General features: G+C 43.6%; 1 protein-coding gene across 1 annotated transcript in view; it reads left to right on the top strand.

The window, feature by feature from the left end:
- Window positions 1–292: 292 nt before the first annotated feature.
- Window positions 293–24349, top strand: part of STAC (SH3 and cysteine rich domain) — a 109046-nt gene continuing 84989 nt past the window's right edge. The window contains exon 1 of the mRNA XM_054018638.1: window positions 293–497. Within this exon, the coding sequence (XP_053874613.1) occupies window positions 381–497 (117 nt within the window). The 5' untranslated portion in view covers window positions 293–380. The remainder of the gene's footprint in view (window positions 498–24349) is intronic.

The raw sequence follows: 24349 nt of genomic DNA, 5'->3' as shown, positions 1-24349 counted from the left end.
CAGCTCAGGCTTTCTGCTTCAGCTCACTCCCATTTGATCACTGGGCTGACAGTCACGACTCTCTGTTTCTACACCTCCAGGCTTCACTCTGAGGGAAGAAGGAGCAAGAAAAACACAGAAGCAGACACACAACTGACCCACAGAACCATCAATAACTTACTTCCCTTGCAGCAGAATTACAGTGGGAGGGGAAGGGAGGGAGGAAGAGGAGAAGAAAAAGAAAATCCAGAGAATTCTAGCCTTCACATATAGCCAAACTGAGAATGAGAGGAGTGTGTTTGCTCTGCAGGAACGGAGAAGAAAGAACAAATTAAATAAACAAAAGCAGGAGAGAACTGGAGCTCTCTTCCCGATAGCAACAGTATTATTTTAGAGGTAAAATGATTCCTCCAAGCAACACTACTGAAGTCAGTGTCGATAATGTGGAGAACGAAAATGAACTGGAGAACACAGATCAACCCCCCTCTCCAGCATCTACTACCAGCCAGGAATCAAAGGTATTTAATCCATTTGGTATATAAAAAAAGCAGATTTTTACTCTGTGCTGGAGGTATATTTTTTTTACGTTGAAATTCTGAACGAGGATTTAAAATAGTGATTTATTATTGTTATGGCTTATAATGTTCTAACCCTATTACATGTTTATAATGGCCAGACTTCAGAACTCCTGCCATTCATCTTGGTGACCCCTAGAGTTTGAATTGAGGGGGAGAAATGGTTTTGAGATTTCTTTTTCTTAAAGGGGAGGGGGAATCAATCCCTTTCAATAGACTTTTTAATACTTGGCATGAGAATAGGTCCAAGGTGTTCACTTGTTCATGGCTGGAATGACTGAATGTGTTGCAGGTTCAGGAAACAGTCGTGGGTTATTTCCTGACAGATGCTTCAGGGAACTTGGGCATTCCCTTTTAAATACATCAGTATTTGAAATAGGGCCTGAGTGGTCATTTTGGTGCAAGAATTCCTACCCTAAGAAAACCCATAAGAGAGGGTTTTCTTCCCCCAGCTTCTTTTTAAATATCTGGCTCAACTTACCTTGCTAAAAAAAAAAAAAAAAACAGCCGCCACTCATCTGTAATTTCTGTGCTCTTAAATGTTTCATGGATGTACTTGCGAAAAGTTTCTAGCTCGATCTGTGTATAATTAGGAAGAGAAAAGTATATGAAACAAAGCAGATTTCCAAATGGTGCTCTTCTGCACCATTTATCTCAGAGTTTATTTTTTTATTGGTATTTCAGTTGTGCCTGGGAGCCTCAGGCATGGCCTCATTGTGCTGGGTGCTGTACAAAAAACAGCACAAAAAGATGGTCTCTGACCCTAACTGCTTATGTCTGGATAGATATTTAGAAACCACAGGACCTAATGGCAGTTTAGCTCAGGGGTGGACAAACATATTGGCCCAAGGGCTACATCTGGGTATGGAAATTGCATGGCGGGGCACGAAATTGGGGGTTGGGGTATGAGAGGAGGTGAAGGCTCCAGCTGGAGGTGAAAGGCTCTGGGGTGGAGCCAGAATTGAGGAGTTCAGGGTGTGGGAGGGGGCTCCGGGCTGGGGTAGGAGGTTGGGCTGCAGATGGGGGTGAGACTCCAGCTAGGAGTGTGGGCTCTGGGATGGGGCTGGGAATGACAGGTTGGGGGTGCAGGAGGATGCTCCAGGCTGGGATCGAGGGGTTCAGAAGGCAGGAGGGGGATCAGGGCTGGGGCAGGGCGTTGGGACGCGGGAGGAGGTCAGGCTCCGGTTGGTGCTTATCTCAAGCAGCTCCTGGAAGCAGTGGCATGTCCCCCCTCCGGCTCCTACATGGAGGCGCGGCCAGGTTGCTTCCATTGGCCACAGTTCCCGGCCAATGGGAGCTGTGGTGGCAGAGCTTGGGGCGGGAGCAGCATGTGGAGCCCCTGGCTGCCCCTATGTGTCGGAGCCGGAGGGGGGACATGCTGCTGCTTCCAGGAACTGCACACACAGAGCAGAGCAAGCCCCCGACCCCCCTCCCTGGCGGGAGCTCGAGGGCCAGATTAAAACATCTGAAGGGCTGGATGCGGCCCCTGGGCTGTAGTTTGCCCACTCCTGGTTTAGCTGATAAGGGGCACATTGTATCTGGATTTAAGTCAAATGGTTGCTTTAGCCCACAGTATACATATATTCTAGTATATCACAGAATTCCACAATAATGACCTAAGCACTGTAGTAACAGTATAGTAAGCCGCAGTTCTTTCACAGGTACCGGCTTCCTCCGGGCCCCGGGGATGCTCAACCCTCTGCTCCACACCAGGCTCTGCCCCCACCCCTCCCCGCAAACCCTCACCCCCGCCTCTTCCCGTCCATGTTCTGTCCCCACTTCACCCCCACCCTGCCTCTTCCCACCCAGTTCCACCTCCTCCCCTGAGCGCTCCCCATCCCCGCTCCTCCCCCTCCCTCCCAGTGCCTCCTGTATGCCGCAGAACAGCTGATTGCGGTGGGTGGGAGGTGCTGGGAGGGAGGGGGAGGAGTTGATCGGTGGGACACCGGTGAACGGGAGGTGCCGGGGGGGCTGGCTGCTGATGGGTGCTAAGCACCCACTATTTTTTTCCGTGGGTGCACCCATAGAGTCAGCACCTATGCTTTAGGCCATGCTGAGAGTGTTCTTTGGTACCACAAGGAAGAGAATTAGAGAATTCTTTAAATAAAGGCGCACCTTTATATTTAAAAGAAAAAACCCTGCACCATAAGTATTCTGCAATAATGACTCAATACTATTGTGAACTGTAGGGCTTTGGGACATCACTGTAGAACACAGACACATTTTTAGAGGAGATGAAAAAAGAGACAGTTATTCACTGAGGGCCCAGCTCCACCAGGACCTACCTGGTAGGTATTGAGCAACCTTGTCTCCCAGACAAGTCCGTGGGAATTGAAAGTGCCTCACAGGAGACACTCAGCACTCTACCCCATGGACAGATGAGGTGCATGAAGGTGTGTGCTGGGCCATGGCTCCTTGGTGCTGTATGATACTGTCCCCAAGCAAAAAGTTATAAAACTTTAGGTTCCATTAATCTAATCAGACGTTGCCACTACTTTGTGCATGAAGTGCTTCTTGGATAAGTTAAAAATGCTTTCTGCACAGCAAAAATGGACTAATTTTAATCCTACAATCAGATCAAGCAAAATATTACCTGTAAAATTATTCGTCTCCTGGTCATACATCCATACTACTCCCAGTAATGCCAATGGGAGTTAGGCTCATCTGGCAAGAGGTCATGATACTGCTAAATGACTTATAGTCGAACAATAATCATTAGCTTTGCCAGTCTCACACCACATGTGAACAAGCAAAAGGCCTGGATGTCTGTGCAGTTTTGATCAGTCAATGCTATTATTTGCATATAAAAACTTCAACACATGTAATGTGTATATTTATGTTTTGAGTATTTATTTTATATGCAATCAGAAAGGACATTGTATTCTCCATTGTATAGAAAAAGCCACTTTAAAGATGAACAAGGAGCTCTTCAACAGTATAAAAACTTCTGAGGAATAAAGACTCATGGGGCCATATTTCAGAAAGCTGGCTTGAAATGTGCATACACAAACTGTTGTATTCCAAAAGTTGACAGCCAAGCAATACTGCAATACCTGACTAGCATGTTTTGAGATGCACAATTTCAGGCTAACAGAAAAGCAGCTGAAATTTGGAGGGATCTAGTAGGCAGGAAGTGAGTGGTTGGTGAAAATCTAACTTTGTTGCCATGCAGATTTGTGCAAGTGTCTTCAAAGATGTTTATCGGGCATTTCTAATTGGACAGCCTCTCATAATTGAATCACATTCTTTATATGGAAGTATATCCCACTTAATAGTAAACTGCAATGCCATGTAAAAATATCAAGTAATCCTCACAAACCCTGTATTGGCTGGGTAAGTATTGTGAACTCCATTTTACAGATGAGGAAACTGATACACAGAAAGGAAAGTACAAGATTCTGATACCCTCACTCATACCGACTAGCACCTTAATGATTGGTTTCAGTGGAACTGCTCACAGAGTAAGGTACAATTCAGCATGGGTAAGTGTATTTGAATCAAACCGTAAATGATATGTTCAAGGACACACAGCTGGAGATGCATTTAAATGAGGTCTGAATGTTGCCCAGAAAATTCAGGAGAATCTAACTCCCAGCACCACACTCAGGCTACGTCTACACTATGGGGACTATAGAGGCATAGCTATGACATCGTATAAACCCATAGTGCAGATGCAGTTTACACTGACGGACAGGGTTTTTCTGTTGGTATAAGAACACCACCATCGCGAGCAATGGTAGCTAGGTCAGTGCAAATATTCTTCCATTGATTTTGCTGCATCTACACCTGTTGGATCCATTGATTTAGCTACATTTACACCTGTTGGATTTTTCACACCCCCTAAGCAGTGTAGCAATGTCAACCTAAATTTTAAATGTAGATCAAGCCTCATTCCTCTCAACCATGCTGTCAATGATCCTTTACGCTTTGGGTCATTGCATTTGAATACATGAAACATTGTATAGCCCCTAATATAAACCAACAAACATGTACATAGAACATACAACTTTATGTTAAGGAATTCCGTAATATGTTTGCTTTACTCTATATAAACCCAAGTTTTCAGATTATCTGCCCTTAATTTAATGTATGAGGTACCTGAGGGAACAGTATACTGTAGATATTGTTATTTCAGACGTGTATTCAAAGGGCAATAAATATAACTAGGCCTGCTTGTAACAGAATATAAATTCCTGCTGTGTTCAAAAGTCTGCAGCTTGAATGGTTAGAAATACTGTGATAATAATAGTAATTTATTAGGTATTACAAGCATTTATTTGGCACCTAAGTACAACGGAAATGGGTGCTTTAGATATATAATAAGAAGAATCTTAAATGGGTTCAAAATTAATAATAATTTGTAATAATTATAAATTATACTATGTACATAATTATACTATGTTTGTAAATTATGGCTCCTGTGTATTTGACCCCGCAGATCTAGTGAGAAGGAAAAGGCCAGTTTTTGTAGGGTCCTCTAGTTCCGCACCTAAAAAAAAGGAAGGAATTGACTAATGTATTCTGTAAGAGAATTTATTTCTCTGGGATCTTGTCATTTGCAGGGGTGCTGGAACAATGTGTACAGTGGGGGTGCTGAGAGCCATTTAACCAAACTGTAGACCCTGCATATAATGGAAACCACTTCAAGATGGGGGTGCAGCAGCACCCCCAGCACCTCTAGTTCCAGCCCTTATGGTTACTTGTGCCTTTTAGGCCCCTTTGGATAAATCCTATAGAAGGTAATAGAAAATTATAACATTTCAATTTTTGCACCATGTTATTGAATTCAATAAAGAATTCTAATCCCTGCTATAATGTTTGATAGGATGATTAAATGCTATAGATTTTTTTTTAGAGTTATTGGTATAGACACTGATTAGTTCTGTCCCTATTGAATTCAGTGGAACTTTCCTAACTGAATCCTACATCTACAAATGTAGAAAACTGAATCCACATCTTGACTTCTACTATGATTAGTCAAGTTTTCTACACTGTTCAAGTTTCATTCTTTCGTAGGTATGCCCATTTCCATCCACTTTTGTAAAGTACAGGTCTGTTATGAGAGTCACACACCTTTGAATGTGCTCCGTAGCTGAAATATTTGCATAACAACTCCAAATTGACTTGCACATTGAACCGCTGGCATTGTGGAGATCTAGGTGTTTGGAATATCTAAGAATTGTTGCTTTGAATAGCTAGTGCTTTAAATCAATTTGGCATTGGGCTAAAGAGTCAGAGAAGTACAAGTGATTTACACAGGCCAAAACTACTGTCTACTGCGTAGCCAGTGACTAGCTCACAGGTAAATAAAGACCATTCTCTCCCAGGTTAGTGACCGCAATTAAAGATGTACAGCACATTTATGCACTGTCTATGTATCAGCATAACTGACATGTAATGAAAGATACTAAAAATCTACCTTTTTAGTACAATGAATCTTCCAGAGAGGGATCTGGTCTTCGTACCGGTTTCTACAGTAGCATCCAGAACCCACTACCTACCACACGGTGGGCCACATACAAGTAATAATATGACTAAATAACGTTTCTAAACAAAGATGTCAGTAGCAAATTTTGAGCTGACTTAAATGGCTTGCAACCCTATTGATGTTAATAGGATTGCGCATGGTTTTAATCTTGCAGGATTTGGTCTACAGTGTTTAATGGAGATCTTTCCTGCATAAAGAGTTAATACTTTATGAAGCTTCGTAGATGAGGGATAGGTTACTGGTCAATGAATATTTTAAAAGGGCAGGTAATATAGCATACAGTTATTGTTCCCCCCTCCACACTACTGAATAAATATCTAATATGCAAACTGCTACTACGATTGTCTTCAAAGGAATATAAAAAACAACTTAAAAAGAAAACCTAAGGAAAAAAAGTCATTTCCTGTTCTTCCCCACAGGTGCTTTACATGCCACTTCATAAAATGGTGAGTACAAATTGTGAAGGAATTAAAGTTAGTAGTGCTAAGGGGAAAAAATGAGCTAAGGTATTGGGCTAACCCATTTATTTGGGGGAGTATTTTAATAAAAGAATACAAAGAAGAAATTTTAATTGCAGGCAAGACAGTGGTGTTCTATCTCTCTGAATAACTACATTTTTGGTTCCCCTCTACTGATATATATATATATATATATATAATTTTTTTTTCTTTTGTCTTGTCCTTTTCTTTCTTACCTGTCACCTATTCACCTGCTGACCAAATATTCAGGGACTGCATTATTTTCTCTCTCTATAATTAGGTTTGTGGCTCCTTCTAGGGCATCAGAATATCCGAAGTAAAATGGGAAGTCAATCTGTTTATTCTCCTTTCACCTACCCACCCTGCAATCCAGAGTAAAGAAAAATGCTTACTGTCTCTTGAGTTAGCACCGGCTAGTAATGACTTGACTCTAGCCTTCTGTGAAAAAAAACTCAGTGCCAGAAATAACAACAGATTTGCCAAAAGAGAAGCAATATTTTACTGAAACAAAATAAGCAGTTTTTGCAAGTAGAAAGCTATCATTTTTTTCATGTGAATGCTCATAGAGCAAAATCTGGTTGGTTTGCCCAGATATACTTCAGATGTCGGACCAGTTTTTCAGCTATGGGTGGCTGAGTTGGGCTCACTTGATTTGCGAGTGCACCTCCCCATGCACAAAACTTGCGTATGCACATACAAATGGGCATTCATGCAAAATGGGCAATAGTGAACATACCTAACCAGCCATTTGGGGCAAGGAATTATCCATTTCATGCCTTTGAAAGTCCATTTCCAATTGATGCATGAGTTGATTTTGCAGGTGTGGCATCACAGGTATCCAACTTTGAAAATAACAATCTGCACTGAATGACTGGAATAAACAATGGGGCTGATTTTCCTTTTACACTGGCATATATTAGGAGTGACTCCACTGAGCCTCAATAATTACACTAGTGTAATAGGAGACCAAGGACCCTTGGCTGGGTATTCAGCTCTGAAAACCTCCAATCCATATCTGTGATGAATATAAAATGAAGTTCTTGTGATGTTGGCATTGAGCGTTCAGACACTGTAAACAGTTTGCAAATCTGTTTAGAGAAATGAAGCTATTGCGTCTAAATTCACGTATAATCATTCCCCCTGTTTAGGCTGCAAAGTTTTCTTATTATATATAGGTCATTTCACAGTTGATCTGCTTTTTAACCAACTGTAGTGCTGTGCCAGACCTTATCAAACTGAATTCCTATCATTTAGGCTTTTGTCATTGATCAGTCACACTGTCACTGTTTCATTAACAATTGTAATAATGGGGCTGTTTCCCAGCCATGGGAGCTTGACTTCCCAATGGAATTCCTAAGTGAGTCCTGTAGATGAGTGTCGGTGACAGCTCAGTAAGTTTTCTTGATACAGATAAGTTTCTAAATGGCATTTAGAAAAGGAGCATTATTAAAACACCACACATGCACTGCTTTATTAATGAGGATCATTTTAGCAGTCAACTGTTGTGAATGGAAAGCAAAATACAGCTGACCTTCAGTACATGCCAATTAGATTTGGCTCAGATAGGAGCAAAATGCTACACCCTGGCACACTTTAGACTTATACATTCTGCATACAGAAAATAATCCTTTTTTTTCAGCCATCTCTCAGAGTAAGACAAAGAAATATAGGGCTGTGGTTCATTGGACAGAGCAAACACCAGTAGGGTGTACCTATAGCAAATGATGTTGAATAGGGTTTTAGGGCCAGGTTCTCATCTCAGTTACTCTAGTGAGATTCCATTCATTTCAGTAGAATTACATGGTCTAGCTGAGAGAGAAACTGGGCCTTTATTGTGAGAGACTCGGAAATCTAAATTTCATCCCATTTGTATTACCCCAGTTTTCAAGGATCGTCCATATCTGGAGTGATAGAAATGGGATGAAATTTAATAGTGCGAAGTACAAGATCATGCACTTAAGGACTAACAACAAATTTTCTATAAGCTGGGGACTTACCAGTTGGAAGCAACAGAGGTGGGAAAAGACCTGGATGTATTGCTTGATCACAGGATGACTATGAGCTGCCAATGTATTGCAACCAGGGAAAAGCCTAGTGCAATTCTAGGCTCCATTAGGTGAGGTATTTCCAATAAAGATAAGGACATATTATTACCTTTGTACAGGGTGCTGGTGAGATCTCAGCTGGTCTCCCTGGTCTTTTAGGCACTCACCTGGGATGTGGGAGATCATGATTGAAGTCCCAACTCTGCCTGATTCAGAGCAGGAACTTGAACCTTGAGTGCAGGGGACTGGACTGGATGACCTCTCAAGGTCCATTCCAGTTCTATGATTCTGTGATTCTAACATCCTAATTGAATGCCTTAACCAGCAAGCTCTAAAGTCAGTCTCTTGCACTTGGTATTTTTGTGAAAGGTTCTGGCTTCATTTCACATCACAATGAAAACAAAGTTTGAAACCCCAGAATTTTTCACACAACAGAATTGTTGTTCTCTGGCCAGCTCTAGTGGAAAATTATGCATTGATGACAAAAACAGAAAGAAATATGACTCTATCCAAGGTGCTCGATGAATCATACAACAGTTTAATGAATTGTGGGCATAGAGGACACTTTGGCAGGAGTTAAATCTATCTTCAGTAGTTGGTCCTAATGACAAATATACTTATTTCTCATAGGCGTTGCATGGGTCTAGATGAACAGTCATTCACTTAATCTCTGCCTTCCAGTCTTCTTCAATCTCCTCTCTGTTTCTCAGCTCACCCAAGTGCTTTCATCACAGAAGCCCCAGAGCCAGACCTTAGATTTTCTGTACATACAAAACGTCCAGGGTCAAGCCTAGTCAAGTTAAAAGTTGCCTATAATGAAAATGGATGTTAATCCTTTAGCGTGGGAGGGAGCTGGTTTATAAGTGCTGCTAGAACTGTGGAGCTCAAGTCGTAAGTATTGCTGCAGTAAAGCAAACTCCAGAGGCTTGACCCTCCATTTCCTCTATAAATGAGTCATGACTGCTTTCTTTACAAGAAATACACTGCTGCTGCTCCTCTACGGCCTGCTATGTACTCCCTTTTATTTGCCCTGGAATGTTAAGCATCACAAACTGTCCACCGTGTTTGGATGTAAATTTGTTTCTCTCTTGGTATAACTTCATGTTGTTTTCTTTTTTGTATTATACTTTATTTTCAACAGGAAAATGGAACTTTGGCAAGCAGGCCATAGAAAATGTTAGATATGCTAACAAAATGGATCTCTTTCCTCCTCATGTGCGGTATCTTCCTGGCATTTGGGCCTTGGTAGGCAGTAAGTAATGGGACTGAAGGGGATGTTTCCTCCCTTTGAGTTTAAATGCACTGCCCACCCAGGCATTCACAGCCTCTGCCTGTTCAAGCACAGGAATCAAAAAAACAGAAATCAAACCCAAGTCTCTCCAAGGTAGTGCAGAGTGCTACAACTACGGGCCAGGAATCCCTGCACATTACGTGGAATTTATTTATTTAAGTGACCATTGTGATTGTGAAAGCGTTCCAAATTTGCAACCCTCAGGACCAAAGTTATTTGTATGTTAACAGAATAGGTACAATATGGGTAGTGGCCGTACAAGCTTTCTGATGTGCCCCCAAGCTGGCCAGGAGGGACCTCATCCAGTGGGGAACTGGCTAGTGTAATTGCTGGGTGGGATTTTCTTTCAGACTTATTGGGTCAGCAAATCCACTAGCGTGTAGACTATAATTATTACTTTTGCAGTGATTCCCACCTGGTCTAAGTGACACATGGCACAGACCTCTGACAAATGATTATTTAGAGAGCAGCAAAGGGGGAATTGACGGTAACAGCTCCACCAGAGCTGCTCTAATATAGATACATTAAGGCCTTGCCACAAAAGGCTCAGGAACCAATGGCAAGTTTTTAAAAATGGAACAGCCCCGTCCTTCTCGGAGCTGCACTACGCAGAGAACGCAGTTTGGGAGACTCGGTCCACAGGAGTTAGCTAGTCCCACAATCCATACAAGAGTGTAGAAATTCAAACCCCTTGAAAAAAGAAGGTAATAAAATTAAGCTAACTCTTTCTGGGAATGTAAGCAATTTATAACAAATATACTCCACCAAAAGCAATAACCATGGGGGCCCACCGTTTATTCTCCACCAACAACTGCCGAGCCCCTGAAAAGATCCCCTTCCCCAAGGTATCATACCTCGTGGTCAATAAAACTGGTAACCTCCCCAGTATGTGAAAAGCAGGACTACAGTTGGGAAATAATTGACCCAACACAAAGTAATAAACATTGCACTTGTTGTCCAGTATTATAGCCATCATTTGATGCCCAAGAGCAGTTAACACAGATCTGTTTCTGGATCTATGCCACTTTGTCAGCAGAGAATTTGGCTCTATGACCATATTGTGTTAAGCTCAGAAAAGTGCCATCTCAGGTTCATAACCAACCTGAGAGTCTGGCACAAGCCCTGCTACAAACCCGGATTCAGTCATTTGGGCATCATTCCAAGTCAACCTTTTGTTTCCTCTCCTCCTCCCTTATACCTTTCTGTGGCCTTCGGGGTGGAAGTGCTGGTTGCCTTTATCCTCACCTCCAGTCTCTTCAGAGGACAGCAGGCCTGTGCTCCTTCCTAGTCTACGTGATCAGCCTGATTTTTCAAGTACTGAGCACACAGCATTGTACTGTCAATGCCGGTGCTGAAGTCATTGGGAGCTACTGGGGGCCAAGCACGCTTGAAGATCAAGCCACTTGTTACAGTGCCTAGATACAAATGCAAGAACCTGACGTTAGAAGTCCGGTTTTGACAATCTTGCTGTCAACATTGTTATTTGTTAAATCATTCCATTGCAGCTAGGTACAGTACAATAGCTTATTATTTGTTATGTAGAGAAAGGACCAGGTGTAGATAGCACAAAGCCTAAAAGAAGAGCGTGCGAAAATCTTGGGAGCCTTTAATATGTATTTTTTAAAAGCTAACTAGATTCAAGAAGGATTCCCGAGGATTGGAAAATGGTACAGTGTAGTTTGAAAGACAGCTAGCGGAGAGTTCATGCTTAATTCCTCAGCTGGAGGTCTTTGAAGCTATTTCTGCCATGATAGATAAATGAAATTTAAGGGCTGTTGTTCATTTAAATATTCCAAAAAGATTTCAGCAGAGATGGCGATGAATGGCAAAGGGGAAAGGGTCATGGAATAGGAGGAGGGTAGAGTAAGGTGCTTCATAGCAAACTGGCAGAGGAGCAGAATCCTCACTCGCATCAAGTTCGTACTCTTTCAGTACCTTGAGGGTCAGGACATAGCTCTGCCCTGACCACGTCTCTCTCTCATTTCTGCCTCTGGCTGCCTAGGTTCCTTCTATGCAACCCTCTAGAACAGGGGTGGGCAAACTACGGCATGGGGGCCACATCCGGCCCGTCAAACCATTTAATCCGGCCCTCAGCTCCTGCCAGGAAGTGAGATCGGGGGTTTGCCCCACTCTGGCGCTCCAGCCAGGGAATGGGGTCGGAGGCTTGCCCTGCTCCACATGGCTCCCAGGAAGCAGCCGGCATGACCCCCCTCTGGCTCCAACGTAGTATGTGGAGGCGTGGCCAGGCAGTTCTGTGAGCTGCCCTGTCCATAGGCGCCGCCCCCGCAGGTAAGCGCCACCCGGAGCCTGCACCCCTGATCCCCCCGATGCCCCAATCCCCTGCCACAACCCTGATCCCCCCCCACTCTACAAATCCCTCAATCCCAGCCCAGATCCCCCTCTTGTACCCCAAACCCATCATGTATAACGTTAAGGATTTGAGTAGCCCTATTGACTTCAGTGGGATTACTCACGTGCTTAAAGTCGTGCATGTCTTTAACTGCTTTGCTGGGTCAGGGCTCTGGTGCACTGGTTGAGCATCCTAACCTATCCTTACGTGTGACTCACTAAGAAACTCAAAATCTCCTCATTCTGTGAAGTAAAATTCCACATTTTTAACCCTGCAGAGCTGCATGATAATCGACATGGAAGCTGTGAAATGTTTACAAAAAAGCTGTTACTAGTCTAACACTTGAGCTATGTCTTCACTGGAGAAAAACATGTGTTTTCTGAGAGCCGGCAGCCTGCCCAGGGACTGGGGAGCCCGGTGCTGCTAGATTCCCAGGCCAGCTCCCCAGGCTGTCTGACACCAAATGGTAAGCTAGCTGCCCCAAGCACCACAGAGCCTGGACAGGCAGTGGGCCCAGCAGTCTGGCAGCCTTGGGGACCTTGGCCCCAGGGCAGTCTGTGTGGTGGGACTCTCCCAGACCCGCAAACCTGGGAAGCCCTGGCACCTGCTGACTGAAATTGACATGAATTTTGTCAGTTTCACCCCTGCTATTCAGTGGTGGGCAGTGTGAAACTGACAATCCTGTTAATTTCAGTCAGCAGCTACTGGGTCCAGAGAGCAGATTTTCTCTCAGAAACATTAGAATTTCCCAAAGTAAAAATGTACGGACCTTTTAGTTCAAAGGAAATTTTCTAAAGAATGCTTTTGTTCCAAATCAGAATGAAAACAAATGTTGAAATATCACAATTTCCCATGAACCAGTTTTGGACAGCTCTGCTTAGAATAAACACCAAAGAGTTGAATTAGTGGCCAGAGGGCAAGTGAGGCAGTCAAGGGTATATGATAAAGTGCAGTCATGGGATAAGAGAATTTATCAGATATCGTTGTATATATTTACACTGTAAGCTCCTTGGCACAGTGACTATGCCTTCTTACATATCTATAAAGTGTCAGGATTTATATTATTATAATAATTCCCCACCAAGTTAGATTGAAAGCCCCTGTGGGTGGAACATTGGCTATGTTTGTAGAGCACTGAGCGTTACTGATGGCCCAATACAGATGAGCCAAAATACAGATTTAGATGGAAACTTGCTGCAGTGGAAATAGGTTGATGTGGGGAACCCTAAGATTTGTTTTCAGCACTTCTACTCCCTGCATTTGTTAATTATTTGCTAACTGGTTTAGGAACAAGAAACTAAGCTAGAGAACAATCATCTAGCTCACTAATAGAACAATCATCTAGCTCACTGAACCAGATATAGGAGCTTTTGTGGAAAAATCATTCAAACCATCAGCATAAGGCTCAGCAGCAGTAAAGAGGCAAACCGGATGCAGGGTTGTATTAGCCATGCAGTAGATATAAAACTAAGAAGGTGACACATTTGCTATATAAAGAAGCACTAGACTTCCTCCTCCCCCCACCCCACCCCAAAACTCTTTGCCCGGTATTGGCCACAGTACATCAAGATATTACTTTCAAGACGGTAGGTCATAAGGCAGCAAATATGACATCAAGTTGGAAGAATTTTATTTATGAAGGAAGGATAAAGGAGCAAACAAAGCTGAGAGTTGGAGATCACCTAAAAGACATTTAAAATTATGAAAAGGATAGCAAAAATGGAGAGAGATTTTCACATTGATAAGAGCTTAAAACAAAGTGACGGAGACAAGCTGCAGTATTTGGCTGTGTGATTTCAGTTTTATGGGAAAGAACAGTTGTAGGCTGGGGAATAGAGATTTGTATACTGGGGTCTGGTGGATAAATCAGCCATAAAATGCAGATCCAGGCTCAGTTTCCAAACTTCTGCATAGCATGGGGGTTTCCAAGATTTTGGTTCAGGTCCATCTCAAGCGTAGTTTAACACATGGCAAGTAAATAGGAAACCTAAATAGAACTAATACACATAAAAACAAGTGACTGTGAGAGGCAAAGTAAGCAGGAAGTACAGACAAATGCAAGATACACCTATATTTGGTGCTGAAGAAGCAGAGGATTTACAGAGATGGTGAAAAATCAAGAAGCTGGAATTAAGATCATCCAGATAAGGGAAAGTACATTGAGCCAGCTGGCCTTTTCCTGGTGCAAAGATCTTATTTTTATGAACAATGAAAGATACTAAAAGGATTTTTTTTTTCACTCTAGGATTTAGTTCTGTTTATTTTTTTCTTAAAGTCCTTACTCAGGTATAATTCCCACTGAAGTTAATGGGAGTAAGCCATGAGCAAAGGTCTCAGGATTTGGCCTAGTGACAGTGTGGTTGCAAAACTGAGCAGTTATGTTTTTATTTGAAGCAATTTTAACAGGCAAGTTCTTAACCCCTTAAAGAGTGGAAACACTGATAGCATATTAACTGTAACAACTCCCAGGGATTTCTGGACCATCCTTTTTATGTTCTAAGACAATTCAGATACAGATATTATGTAGGGTCAAAGGCTTGGCACCTTACACTAGTAGAATCTTGACTCCAGTAGGATTACTCAGGAGAGTAAGGTGAGCAAAATGTAGCCCCCTACTTGGTTTTTGTGTGTGTTTGTTTAGTTTAGTTTTTTTATAAAATTCTCAATGGCCAGACCCTCCGTTGGGGTAAATCAACATAGTGCTGTTGACTTCAGTACATCTATATGGATTTACAACAGCCTGGGATCTGGCCCTTTATTCTCAAAAAGAAAAGAAAAAAACCCACCTTGTACCAGTACCTACACAGTAATAATTATTAAATAACTGGGAAATCACTGTACCATTTAGAAAAGAGAAATCCAAGTGGGGCAGTGAAATAATGAATTCCGAGACGAGACCTTAAAGATAACAGTGCAACTTCAGGGCATATTGAGACACAAAAGACATACTAATCATGTGCACCATCATAATGAGGACCAACTATGGCAAAGACTGGCTGCTTAGCAACCAGATGACTGAGGTGAAACCCAAAGTACAAAAGCAGAAGGTGTAAACAAATATATGTATTTTAAACAAAGTTGCAGGAATGTTTGGAAAAAATGAGAAAGTTACTATCAACCTTCTGTTACTTAATGTGTCAGCTTTCATATTAGATTTCTGGGCAAAAAGAAGAGTCAGCTAACCCACAGCGACAACAAAATGAGTCATAAAGGGGTTTTTTTAGTTTGTTCTTTTACAAGCTAAATTGCAGAAGATGTGCTGCAACTGTTGCCACATGTGTTAAACAAGACATTCAACAGCCTACAAGATTTACAGTCTCCCTCCCTGTTCTTGAGACCAGCAGCTCTTTTCATTAGGTGATGCATGAAAAGAGGCAGAAGAGGGTGATGCATTCTGGTGTATGCCCTGTTGTAAAACAAACAACATGCTGTGGTCATGGAGGTTCTGTGTTTAGTTTAAACTGTAACGTGTTGTGACTTATACACGTGTTTACAAAGGAAGAAGAATTGACAGTCACTGGGCAGAGTGCTATGAGCTCAGCAGATGTTATTTATTTTCATATTAATGTAATTTTCATGATTTGAATGGCAAGCTATAGAATCAAAGAGATGAATTCTTTTCTGACAGACGATCTGATGAGCGATGAAATGTTGAAATGTTGCACACCAGGGCTTTAGGACTATTGAAAGAAGGGCTAGTTTACACTCACAGAGCTGCACTGGGGCAGTGGCTCTACTGCAGCTCTTAGGGAAGACACTTGCCGTTGGAGATGTTTGTTGCTAGCAGCCGCAGATCGGCTACATGCCATTGTAGGCAGTCTCATCATACCATTCCCTCTATAAACGTATCAAGCTCAGTCTTGAAGCCAGTTAGGTTTTTTGACCCCACTGCTCCCCTTGGAAGGCAGTTCCAGAATTTCACTCCTCTGATGCTTAGAACCTTCATCTAATGAATGTCAAGCCTAAACTTGTTGATGGCCAGTTTATATCCATGTAGTCGTAGTTTGGGTATCTCATGCTTCCATTCTACTATGGGATGGTCTCTCCAGATAGATTTCATCTCCTGTGATGCACCATGGCCCTGTGACTGTTATGATGCATTGCCTCCTCTCACCAAGAGGGAAGATCATGTAGTGCATTGTGGGAGGTGTCCAACCAGGGAGTTCAGCTCATATGAGAGAATGAGAACAGGAGGCACCTGAGCTACAGCTTCCATGAGGCACTTTAGTGGCATTTCAAAATATTTTAAATTCTGTTTTTCACTGAAAATTCAAAATTTTCCATGGAAAAAAACTCCTATTTTTCTGACTGGCTCTAATCACAAGGCTGTTCAGTTGCCTATGTGCATGTTGATTATTCTCTTACAAGCGCTCATTGGGTACGTGTCCACATCATATTAACCACCACCACAGTTAGCACCCTTGTTCTCAACCTCAGCAAAGGCCAAGGATTGAATGGGCATGAAGAATGAACTACCCTTTCACCCTAAAGACAAGGTTTGAGGCACACTGGTACAGGAGTGTGGGAACGCTTGTACTGTCAATTTATGTGCTGAATTTGTTCCCAGAATAGACAAAAGATTTCATTCCCCAGGACTATCAATCTGACATCTTTCACTGGCACTAAATTCTCATGCACAAACCCCTTTTCCCCCTTTCTTTTGCATTTTCACATACATGGGCACTTCGTTCTTTTTAAGATCAGAAACTGCAGTGCCCCAATGCTTCCAACCCAAATGGAGCAGGAAGTACCAGGGAACATGAGATTTCCAGCCTAGTTATGCTGAGCTATCAAGAGGTTCATATGGTACCATCAAGGTTTGGATGAGCGGATAAACAGTTTGGATACCTATCAAGATTTGGATACTTTGGTTTGGATATTTTGATCAGATATGCACATCAAACCTGGAATGGGGCTAAGCATTGTAGTTCACATTGACTTCACTGGGAGTGCTGAGTGTTCAACATCTATTAGGATTTGGCCCTCTGAGTTCCTTAAGCTTTTCCACTATGGCTAATTGCATTACAGTAATATCCAAATCAGGACTCCATTGTGTTGGGCACTGTGCAAAGGCAAAATAAAAGATAAGCCCTGCCCTAAAGAGTTTACACAATTCAAAAGCTGTGTGGAACACAAAGTCAGGAGAGAGCAGGAAGCTAACGGTGACAGTAACATGAACACAGAGCTTCATGTAATAGCGAAAGGTACAATTTGGAGGCTTTGTAGTCATCTGTTCTTTGTTAAATTAGATAACTGAACAAGAGATGTAAATGAATGGCTAACAGGTCACCTGCTTGGCCATTATCATTAGGCATGGTGTATAAGATTTTGCCTTTGACTAGTTCAATATAGTATCCAGGCAGGCAGTTTGATGACTTTCTTAAACAAAAATAAATGTATTAGTTATAATGTTGTCTATCTAATCTGCTGGGAAACCACACAAATATAATCCATAACGGATTCTATAGGGATGGTCACTCCCTCTGACTGTGATGGATAAGGATGTGTTTTCCCAAGAAAGCTGGATATTCAACCCTTGAACAAATGCATTGGGCCATGTCTCAGCTGCTGTAAATTGGCATCAGTTGAGGTCAGTTGAGCTACACCACTTTACATCAGTCGAGGATCTGGCCTATTTATATCCATGGTATGTACATGTTGAAAATAAATCTGTTTTGCTCGCAGGTTTAACCTGGAGTTTTTGCGCACACAAAAATAACTAACTTGAATTTTTAAAATATCTTTTTATCTGGCCAATGGTCTAGATTGTGTCCCATTAAACTGTCAGAAATCTGTAATATTACTGAAAGGAGATGTAGGCTTTGAGATAGTTTTAATCATGAATTTGCCTATTAAAATCCTGATGCAATGCCTTTTTAAATCAAAGCCAGAAAAATAATGTATCCAGGCTTAAGAAATCAGTTGTCTTTGTATTTTTTTCAATTTGAACAAGATAAACATGTTTGATGCTTACGTCCCATAAGCACTTCACTGACATCATGGACCAGATCCTCACTCGCGGTAGATCAGCATACCCCTCTGTTGAAACAAATTCACCTAGGCTAATCAGCACCAGCTGGGAATCTGGCCCTATATCTAACATGCAGTTTTTGAACAAATCTTGTTAACATCAATATACACTAATGCATCCCAGAAGATGATCATGTGAATTGAATGCTTCTTGGCGCAGAAAACAAAGTGTACTCGGTAGAAGATCATCTGTTTGTCAACCATTTGTTCTTCCCCTTATTTGACGTGTTTTTGGTCGTAGTCCTCATGGTAACAGATAATGCACCTGAGATGTTGTTTGGTGAGTCTGGAGAATGCTGCCTGAGCCTCGTGCACTGAAGTCCTCCCCTTGCTGCAAAGCAAGAGTCTAATGCTTTTGAATATGACTCTGAAAAGCTGGAGGAAAAAATTGGCTCTGTCAGGAAGGGAAAGGTGGGTGTTTACCTGGTGGTCTGTCAGTGCTGCATTTTTATTCTCTGTATTGCCAGTGAACAGAGTTAAGCAAAACTGGTGCAATTTTGTAAAATTTGCAGCGGAAAAAATATGTGTGGGCAATTCAGTCCAATTTCCTCAATATCCCTCATTATTTGTAATTCACACCATGCTATCAGTAGCGCTTGACTAAATAAAGGGAAAGGAAGCATGCTTTCTTTTTCATGTTGGTTTATTTTTGGCAGTGTAGTGGGAGAGGAGATGGCTAGAGCTAAGGGCTAAACTATTTGGCCTTGGAGAGTCATGCAGTGAATTCACTCATTGCCCTCTTGTAGTGGGAATGTAGTGGCACAAGCCCTTTACTGGCCTCCCTGCACAGGGAGGTGCAGAGCCAGCCTCCAAAACTGACAGTGGGGGCGCTTGGGTAGAGGATGGAGCTAGGCAGGCTGGGAAATGTACTGGGCTGCCCTCTCTCTTGGGCAACCTCCACAAATGCTGCTCCAGATTGTAAAGCAGAACTTCCAGGAGAGGGCAGCACTGGTACCCCTGCTTGTCCTTGTAACCCAAGGACCTCTTGGTGACAACTGGCAGAGGGCACAGGGTACATAAGGCTTTCAAGGTTCCCCCTACTAGTATTTACATACTAGTTCACCAAAGAGTGTCAGGTAAGGTCTGTGATGAAAGCCTGTGTGTCACAGGTCATCATACTCATTGTGAAATGTATGTACGGATAATATGTCAGGAGTTGGGTATATACTGAAAATGTTGTACTTAAGGGGTGCAGCTTAGGGCTGGTCACCAGAAAAGGTGAGAAACAGGTTAGGCTCAGGCAAGAGATCTTGATCTACCTGTTTACAGGTTAGTTCAGCACTGTTTGGTTCACAATGGGCATCCATTTACAGTCTGAGCAAAATGCTAGTGGAGTGATTGCAAAGTCTGCAGGGAGGCCACTAGACAGGAAAGCGCAAGCAGCCGGGGTTAGCCTGTTTACAAGTGCAGGCCAGGGATTTTTGGAATATACCTGTAGGGACAAAGGAAAAATCTGGGTCTTTCCACTGAGGAGGCAAGAGGACAGTGTGCTTGTTTCATGAACAGAAGATCCCAGCCAAGCCTGGCTGTAATATGCTGGCAGGATTTGGAGTGAGCTTTTTGATCTTATGACATGACAATGTCTTATTCATTAAGTTCAGGCTTCAGTATGTCGGTTATGGTTTTTTTGAATGTAACCTGTTGTTTCCAGTACTTCTGTTTGCTATCCTGTGAATCTCTGTTCTTTGTTAAATAAATGTATACTTGGATTCCCTATAAACAAATCTAAGTGCTGTGTGTTAAAGCAGAGCTGTGTTCTGTGGTGTGACCGATAAGCTGCATTGAACGGTTCCTTTGGGAACGCAATTCCTCTGGGAATTCTGTGAGTGGCCGGTGGAACAGGAGCTGGGCACTCCAGGGTGACACTTGTAGGATTCAGAGGTTGGTGTAACCTGTAAAGAGAGAGCAGGGCCTTCAAGGCAGGGCTTGTGTTGCCAGAGGTTTGTGGCTAGTAACTGACCTGCAGCAGACACAGACAAGGGTTCCTCACACTAAGGGTAGGTGGTAGCCATGTGCCTCACAACCCCTGGGCACCCCCCAGGAATCATTACAGTCCTCCCCCAGGGAGAACCCTCCCTCTGGCCCCAGAGAGAGGAGTGCAATCTGCTGCCATTGCTGGTAGAGAGCAGGAGAAAAGGAGCAATCTGACTGGGAATAAAGTAAACTCCATGGGGAAGGCGAGTGTGAATGAAATGTAAAGCAGGACCTTGACGGTGAGCCCAAGAAGCTTAAAACTGATGTGGTGGGGGCAGAGAAGCCAGCCAAGGGATTCAGAGTGGGGTTACACCATCAGTTAAGTGAGCATGGGATATTTTTGAAGTGGACTGAACAGGGTGATGTGGGTGGTGCTAGAGAGGTGGAGGAGGAGGTGGTGGTTACAACAAGCGAGACAGGAGATAAGAGCCTGGATAGACAAAATTGTTTCTTAGTTGCATGAAACCAGAATTAAAAAGGAACCAAAATCTCTGGGCTCTTCTCACTTTCCATGTGTATTTTAAACCAGAGAAGTAACAAACAGTTGGACGCTTGCATTTCTAAGACAAAATTCAGCCCTGGTACAACCGGGCACAACTTACATTGAAACCAGTGGAAATTGCACCTTTTCCGACCAGGGCACAATTTCACCCGAGGGAGTTTTGCTACCACTTATTTCTCTATTATTTGAGAGGAGCCAACTTTAGGGCTCCAGAGTTAGAGCAGAGTATGCATCTCCAAGCAGACCCACATGCGTACGATGATGCCACTATTTCTAATAGATCGCCAGTAAATCCAGAGAGGTATCAGGACACTCACAGTAAATCTATAGGGAATAAGGAACAGAAGAAACAATGTGAGAATATTATTTCTGTGGAGCTACCAGAATCTTTGAGGTGGAAAAACTCAGTGAGACAGTAGGGGAGGAAGAGATTGTGGTATAAGATACCCAGGAAAAGGTTAATTAGCTCTTAGAAGTTGCTATTGCAGTTATCTGTGTCCTGCCCTCAGGGTACAGTGTGTGCAGTCAGAGTTTGTTTGGATGATATAATGCTTTTAACTAGGGATTGGCAAACTTTTGTGCCTAATTTCAAAAGCACAGAAACATCCTAGGTTTCAAATCAGACAGTGAACTCAAGCCTTCTAGGGTTCATATGTGTGATTTTATTGTAAGTCTTGCAATATTTGGTTGGGGAGGGAGGTGTCTTAAAACCCCAGTTTCTGAACTCATGAGTATCTCAGCTTACTTTTTATATTATTTATAAGTGGAAGTTTCTAGCTCTTATGTTTGCAGGAAAAAAAAGTAAACCTAAAGCCTAAAACCAAAAAAGTATCCCACATTTATTGGCTTAAAAATCATGAGATGTCTTTAAGTTATCTAATGGGGGGTGAGGGGTTTCAGGCCTTGACTCATAATTTTCAAATTGTTGGGGTTAGTACTACTAGAAGTTTGGGTTGCTGCCATCTTCAACAGAAGCAACACTGAGCTAGGATCAAGATCTAGGTCTAAACTTTGTAGCTCAAATTACTTTCCATGTATATCTTAAACCAGAGAAGTAACAAACAGTTGGCCACTTGCATTTCTAAGACAAAATTCTTAGGCATTCAGATCTGGGGTTTTGTTGTGGGCTTGTCTCTAGAGAGAGATTAAAAATCTTGAAACTGTACGTTTTTGCTCTGATGAGATAAAATGTACAGAGCTTGATTCTGATCTCACTTACACCAGCTAAACATATTAGCTTCAGTATGTCAGAAGCCTCACAGCAGCATTAAATTCATATAAAAGAGATAAAAATCAGGCAAGCCGTGTATGTAAATGTTTCATGACATGTCTTTTAAGATCTCGTTCAGTGTTCGACAAAATGAATTAGCTTAAACAATTGCAAAGATACGGAAAACAGAAATCTTTGTTTAAAGAATCAGTGTTCTTTTGACTGCAGTGTAATCATATATGTGATTATATTTTACATCTTTTGCCATTTACATTTTCACAAAAGTCTTCAACTCTCCCCAATTAGCTGGTTGCTTGCATCATCCTCCCTCTAGTACAGGGATCTCAAACTCAAATCACCACGAGGGCCGCATGAGGACTAGTACATTGGCCTGAGGGCTGCATCACTGACACCTTTTCATATAAAGGTACAAAAGACCCCCCAGTCTACCCCTTCCATGAGGCCTCGCCCCTGCCTCGCATCTTCCCACCCCTTCCAAGCCCCTATTCCAACCCCTTCCCCAAAGTCCCCACCAAAACTCTGCCCCCTCTCTGCCCCTATTTCAACCCCTTCCCCAAATCCCTGCCTCTTCTCTGCCTCCTCCCCTGAGCATGCGGCTCCCCATTCCTCCCCTTCTTTCCTGGAAAGCGCTAAGCACCTCCAAACAGCTGTTTGGCGGCAGGAAGCACCTGGAGGTAGGCAGAGGAGCGAGGACGTGGCGTGTTGGGGAGGAGGGGGGGGCAGCGGGGGAGGGGAGCTTGGCGGCTGCAGGAAATCACTCCGGGGGGGGCGTGGGGAGCTTGGTGGGTGGAGCTTGGCGGGCCGCAGGAAATAACCCTGCGGGCTGCGTGTTTGAAACCCCTGCTCTAGTAGATTAAGATAAACCAAAAGCAAAGATATGCATTCACATCCAATAACATACTTAGGGTTCTCTACTGGGCCAATTTCTCCTCACAATGTAGTTACAGATAAATCGTTTCAGTCAAACTTTCAAAACATGGGGCCTGATTCTCCATTGCCTATGTGTAACCCACACACCTCCTAGGTTTGGTGCTCTGTCCCATGTAGTGGCACCAAGAGCACTTAGAGATTAATGAGTCTTGTCTAAAGCTTCATTAAGAGCCACATGGCTTTTAGCTCATGCAGTAGAGGCTCATGCACTAAGCAACAGAGGGCCCAGGCTCGATTCCGCCTGCCAACGACTGGGGTCTGTCAGTGTTACATATGCACCTTGTGCTGTCATTTATATCTGTGCATAGTGAGTAAAAAAAAAAAAACACTGCCATATTAGGTTTTGCACTTAAGTTGCACACGTGTGTAATTAACTACACAAGGTGCAAAACCATAGAGAATCAGATCTAGGGCTTCCAAATGTGTTCATTACTATGCATATATAACCACTCAGGCTACAACTTTTGCACTTTTACTTGCATCTAAAGTTACAGGATTTAGATGTGCACAACTCATCTGTTTCATCAAGTGCAATTTCAAATGGGATCTGAATGTGCAAATTCTGTCATTTTGGTAACAGTGTGCACAAATTGCACATTCAAGAGCATTTGCATGCATACATTTGCACACACACAAGTGGCATTCAGGTTGCGGCTTTTTTGAAAACTTTGGGCCTCTCTGTCTTGGTTTCAGTGGAGCTCTTCTCTGGTAAACAATTAGGGTTACCATACGTCCGGTTTTTCCCGGACATGTCCGGCTTTTCGGCAATCAAACCCCCGTCCGGGGGGAATTGCCAAAAAGCCGAACATGTCCGGGAAAATGCCGGCCGGGCACTTCCCCTCCCGCGGCGGCTCTGCTCCTCCCCTGACTCTTCGGCTCTGTTTAAGAGCCGAGCTGCCCGAGCGCTATGGGCTTCAGGCAGCCCCCTTGCCTCCGGACCCCAGCCGCCGGCCGGGCATTTCCCCTCCCGGGCTCCGGCGGCGCAGGGTCCGGAGGCATGGGGGCTGCCCGAAGCCGGTAGCGCTCGGGCAGCTCGGCTCTTAAACAGAGCCGAAGAGTCAGGGGAGGAGCAAAGCCTCCGGCCGCGGCGGCTCTGCTCCTCCCCTGACTCTTCGGCTCTGTTTAAGAGCCGAGCACTACGGGTTTTGGGCAGCCCCCCCATGCCTCCGGACCCTGCGCCGCCGGAGCCCGGGAGGGCAAGTGCCCGGCCGGGGGCGCAGGGTCCGGAGGCATAGGGGCTGCCCGAAGCCCAAGCGCTACTGGCTTCACGGTTTGCCGGGCAGCCTCCAGACCCTGCACCCCTGGCTGGGCGCTTCCCCTCCCGGGCTCCAGCTGTGCTGGGGAAGCGCCGGCCAGGGGCGCAGGGTCTGGGGGCTGCCCGGCAAACTGTGAAGCCGGCAACGCTCGGGCAGCCCTTTTCATGTGGCTGGGAGTGGGAGGGAGGTGGGGACGGAGTTAGGGCGGGGTTGGGGCAG

This window comes from Malaclemys terrapin, chromosome 2 (genome assembly GCF_027887155.1).
Source record: "Malaclemys terrapin pileata isolate rMalTer1 chromosome 2, rMalTer1.hap1, whole genome shotgun sequence".
Taxonomy (NCBI): Eukaryota; Metazoa; Chordata; order Testudines; family Emydidae; genus Malaclemys; species Malaclemys terrapin.
The sequence above is the reverse complement of the archived record's forward strand: the minus strand, read 5'-3'. Positions and strand labels throughout refer to the sequence as shown.